Source organism: Mixophyes fleayi, chromosome 6, assembly GCF_038048845.1.
Source record: "Mixophyes fleayi isolate aMixFle1 chromosome 6, aMixFle1.hap1, whole genome shotgun sequence".
Lineage (NCBI taxonomy): Eukaryota > Metazoa > Chordata > Amphibia > Anura > Limnodynastidae > Mixophyes > Mixophyes fleayi.
The window spans coordinates 202,259,368-202,264,782 of NC_134407.1; the positions used below are offsets into that span (position 1 = coordinate 202,259,368).

The 5,415-nt window shown below is 41.0% G+C and overlaps 1 protein-coding gene across 1 annotated transcript in view; it reads right to left on the reverse strand.

The window, feature by feature from the left end:
* Positions 1-1,167: 1,167 nt before the first annotated feature.
* TEFM (transcription elongation factor, mitochondrial) overlaps positions 1,168-5,415 on the reverse strand; it is a 4,610-nt gene continuing 362 nt past the window's right edge. The window contains exons 2-4 of the mRNA XM_075178076.1: positions 4,225-4,649; positions 2,783-2,932; positions 1,168-1,843 (exon numbers count right to left, since the gene is read on the reverse strand). Of these exons, the coding sequence (XP_075034177.1) occupies positions 1,412-1,843; positions 2,783-2,932; positions 4,225-4,649 (1,007 nt within the window). The 3' untranslated portion in view covers positions 1,168-1,411. The remainder of the gene's footprint in view (positions 1,844-2,782; positions 2,933-4,224; positions 4,650-5,415) is intronic.

The following is a 5,415-nucleotide window of genomic DNA, read 5'->3' on the forward strand; positions in this document are numbered from 1 at the left end:
CCAATGGGATTCTGTTATTGATTCCAATTGCATTTTTTAAATTAAGGAGATCACGCTTCTCTGCAAGGGAGTTTGCAACATAGTGGGCCCGATTCATTAAGGCACGGAAAACGAATGCATTTTTTCTAAAAAACGCACTTACTTTGATTATATGCACGTCCGTATTGAACAAGGAGCGGGTCTAAAGATACGTCTGTTAATGAATACAGGTCTAGTTGTGCTCTGTTCTGACAAACAAGACACCTTCAGAATACATTCAATTCATATGTGGAATATAAAGTCCCAAAAGAACACACACACACACAGAAAGAAAAAAAAAGTATTCAATTAATGTGACCTGTTAATAATGTAGGGCCTGATTCGTTAAGGATCTTAACTTCCCCTGGGACTAGAGTCTTCAGCCCCCACCAGATGGAGGGGCCTCCAACGACATGGAGAGGATTTTGGCCCACAAATCCTCCCCCCAAAAACATAAAATGTGCAAAGTGAATGTGTAGTGCAAAGTGTAAAATAAATAAGTAGCACAGCCTTTCGGAGAGAAATATAAAAAACATCTTTTCACCCGGCCAAAAGGCTACGACAAAGGAAATGTGGATCAAAAGGTGGATCCATCACTTAGTGCATTTTCAGGCACCCCTGGTTCAGGCCGCACTGGGGGCACACCTCAGGCTTCAAGCGCCAGCCTAATGGCCAGAAGACGGCCTATGTCCTACAGTGGACACCTTTAAGTCCCACTGCGTACATAGCCATCTGCGCCCGATCTTATCCAAAAGACCGAAAATCGATTTTTGAGTCAAAGCTTTACTCATTGAGTGAGAGTAAGAATGTCTATTTATAGTGCTCCACATGCTGCCCAGTGAGTCATAACAAGTAAGGGGAGGGTAAAAAAGAACAACCTAACGTTACAGTAAAAGTAGTAGACGCCTGTAACAAACTCTGAGCACATAAAGTGGAAAAAGCGACAATGAATGCACTGCGCACACACTTGGGATAGAGATGGGGTTGAAAATAAATGAAGGGCTAAGCTTAGAGTTGCCTGCTGGGATATAGCTTTAAAATAAACACTTCCTCCTATAGAAAATTGCCATTAAAAAAGACTTTACTAAAAACGTAAACTTTGATTTTAGATTAATTTCAGAACACAGTGACAGTATGATACACAGGTAGTACTTGCTAAAATAGATTTATGTGAAATACAATTCCTTAGGAACCTTATCAGTAGCATATCTACCCAGATAAACCAGGAGGGGGCCAATGAGGCTGGTACTCCAGCCAACTTAAATGTAAAATGATTTCCACATAAAAGAAATCAGTGCTAAGGATTTGTACATAAATACCACAAATAACAAAACTCCGTCATGTAACTGCCCACAGATGGAATGCGGAACCATTATTTCTCTCATACAGGAGGTTATGGTCTAGGTATAGCGAGTTCATAGAAGGTGAGTGCTTGCAGCAGGGCATCACACATTTCCTCATTCCGGATTTGTCCTCTGGCCTGGAATTTGTGCTTGTACTGCTGAATAATATCCTGTGTAAAGTTAATTCTGGGCTGCTCCCGGGTAACCGCCTCATCAATGAGTCGCTGTACAATGTCCACACCGCTGGTTTTCGACTCCCCTACCATGATCTCAAAGTGTTTTCCGACTGTGTTTCTAGCCATACTGAACACCCGGTGATCCTGCGCGGCTGTAAAACGTGGGTTCAACATGGCATACAACATAGCTTCCACCGTGGACAAGTGTAACATCACAGGGAACAGTGAGGAGCTTTGAATGGAGATGGCGGGTTTCTCAAGGATGTAAATATCTGTCTGCGGAAGCTTAGATACTGCTAATGATATCTAGAGAGGGTAAGGATAGGAAAAGAAGTGTTATTATTTATATGAATAAATGGGCAATGACATAATGAAAAAAGCTGAATAAATATTGTATTGTAATAAGCAGATAACGAGTACATGGATTATATACACAAACATATGAGTGGCTGGGAACCAACTCTGTTACAGTCATTGCACCAGGATCAATTACAAGGTCTAGTGGAATTATCCCAACACCAAATATACACTGGTTTTATAATAAAATAGAATGGATGTTTTGCGAGGAAGCCTGTATTTTTAGTAGCACAAAGTAATTCATGGATTTTACGAATGTCACAAGTGCTGTACAAAGTGTTTGTAGTGTATTCATGTGATCCAGTGATTACTATATTCTAGTATGTGTTTGGTTAGCTATTAAAGTCAGGTATGCTCTCATCTGACACTACGCTTCCTGTGTTCTCCATGGCCTTAAGAACGAAGTTGATTACTCAGCGAGTTTGACTATATACAGTCCCAGCCGCTAAGCACAAAGACTGGAGTAGAATCACACAATGGCCAGAATTACAGATAAAAAGTAAAGTGGGTTTTAGGAGAATGCTTTGGCTGAGGCCAGCAGTAAAACAAAACAGCTGCTCTGTCCAGCATTTGGAATAGTTATTTACATTTTTATTAAAAGCATCTGATGCAAAGCATTATGGGGAATAGAGTTTATTAGCGCAGGTCATACTCAGACTCACCATCACCTGTAAACAGTCAGCAATTGGAATGATGTTAACACTGTATTGTCTGCAGAAGCTCATGTAACATCGGTACAGTATAGACTGAAGGGCTGATAAAGTAGTATCAGACAAACTTACCTCAGCAATGATCATGCACATTATTAAATGGATTATAATTCAGAGGCCTAGAGGGACTTTCTAATTTACTGACAGGGACTAAACAAATAAAAATAAAACACTTTACATCTTCCAAGTAAACCTCGGGCTGCTGCTTCCCCTTCATGAATCGAAACCATTCGTGTTGCTGCCAGTCCTTCACAGTCATTGTACGGTCTACGTGAGCCCAGGCTATTTTTTTTATCCCAAACACAATAGACACGATGCTGTCTGCAGCCTGGGGGTGGACACAGAAAGAAATCTGGTTATCTCTACAGCAAGGAAAAGACGAGTAATAACATGGTAAAGAATTACTTGGGGCTAGATTTACTAAGCTGCGGGTTTGAAAAAGTGTGGATGTTGCCTATAGTAACCATTCAGATTCTAGCTTTCATTTATTAAGTACCTTCTACAAAATGACAGCTAGAATCTGATTGGTTGCTATAGGCAACATCCCCACTTTTTCAAACCCGCAGCTTAGTAAATCTAGCCCTTGGAGTACAGGAGAAATAAGAGACATGTATGGAATAGACTTCACTGGTGTAAGGTGCAGGACGAGGTGTGAAGCATCTGGAAGACATGGCTGAGCTTGGAAATTAATGAGCATTAGCGCAGATATAGTCTGGACTCAATGCTCAGATTAGTTAGAAGACAAGTCCTCTAAATAGATGTATAATAAGCAAATAATGTAATTCTGTGGTGGGTTTAGACAGAATTCCTACTGTATCATTGGTGAATTGTACCGACTTCCGTAAGCGGACAGTACGGTTCTTATGTTATTTTGAATCAATGATTAAATTCATACTCTTAGTTCATAGAAGACATTTCTGTCTTTATATGTATGTATTAAGTTGAATCTGATGAGATGGACCTTGTCAGCATTAGTTGATATTGGTCACAGCTGGGTATCCCCAAACGATAGATTTCCTTCTATGGATCCACTTTTAATTCACTATTTAGGAAAAGGATTTAACTACCAAAATGATGCAGCTGTTTGGGGTTGGTGCAGACCCGACCTATAAATCTACTGTGGCCAAATCTGCAGATCCGATCCGCCTGCGTGGAGCCTATTTCAGCGGAGGGTCTCAACAGGGCAGAGGTTGGGCGCTCCAGGGGAGGGACAAGAGTTGACCAGTTTTCACGAGATTTATTAGAAGTTAAATTGTATTTTAAATTCTTTTCTTGAAGGCCAGGAACCTAATGCAGGATGTTTCTATGTTGTCTCAGACTTATGCAGACATGTTAGCTGGTCAGCATGTGTGGCTCTAAAATGACCCCAATGCCCTCCAACTGTCCAAACTAAATCAGATTATTCATGGCATGCAAGTTAATTGAATTGGACTATAAATTCCTGTGTGTACTGTCCTCTGCCCAGGCCTCACAGTGCCGTATGGTCAGATCGACCGCTGTATGTACCAAACTATTTTCACATGCGACGTGTCTAAATTAGAAATATTGTTCTGACAAATACGTTTGGGTTCACAGGTCAGACTGCTGAGAGTGGCTCCGTCTTCCCCTAAATATACCCACCTGTAGCCTGTCCATGGGGATATCCGGCTTTATAAACTTGGCTGTCTGTCCCCTCGGCGGTGCACTGGCTGTGTAATTCAGCATCGAGTCACACAGCTTCTTAATGTGTTCGATATCAGCAACTTTGCTTAGAGCATCCAGGTCTAAAAATGGTCCGTTAGTCTCCCGGTACTGCACAATCTGGGCAGACATCCCCTCTTGCAGCATTTTCATCCGCTTCAGCTGCCTCTCCGACACAGTGTTTAGCATATGCAAGATTGTGTCTCTCTGCTGCGCCGAATAGGCCTTGTCCACACTCTCCTCCATCTCCTCAGCCACGGACGTTTCCTCCCTGGAGGTCTCCCACTTCCACAGACATCTGGCACGATGCACAGAACGTTGTACCAGCACTGTGACAGGACATGATCGTACAAAGACACTTCGCCCTGTAAAAATGCAAATGTGTTGTGGGTTAATTACTTGAAGGGATTCTGAGAGATGCAGTTCGGAAATATAATGTAGAAACATAATACGAGAAAACACTGTCAAGCTTGGTCTTGTGAAAAAATTTTCATGCTGAAGAAATTTAATTTGTTTTTTGAGTTGATAGGTTTCAAACTGGACTTTTTTTTTGGTGCAATTGATATATTTGGAATTTGTGAAAGCGTTTGATCTGGTACATAAAATGAGTGTTCTAGGTCTACAAGAATAAAGTACGTACATGTGTAGAGAACTGGTTGAATAAATGGAACATATTCGGACTAGACTACAGTTATTGGTATTGTATGCCTGAGATCAGTGTAATTGGCCTACAAAGTAGGGTGTCCATATTTGTTGCTGCAACAAAGCTATGTAATGTTATTAACAAAAAGCTGGATAGTAACTTGTTGCAGGACGATTTACACAAATGGTAGACTGTTCTGTGAAATGGTACATGAAAATAATTAAATCTAGTGTTAGGCATCTAGACTGTGGCAATAACTATACTGCTTACACACTAAAGGGAAAAAAGGAAAAGTAAGATAGAAAATTACTTAGGAAAACTGACAGAATGCTTGGTGGCAGCACAGAGCATCAGGCCCCGGCTGCAAAGACAAAATAAAATCATGGGGTGTATAAAAGAAAAGGTGGATAAATGTATGAGATGCAAGCATGGCATCCCCATTGTATAAGTCACCCGTTAGATCACAACTTAAACATGGAATGTAGTCA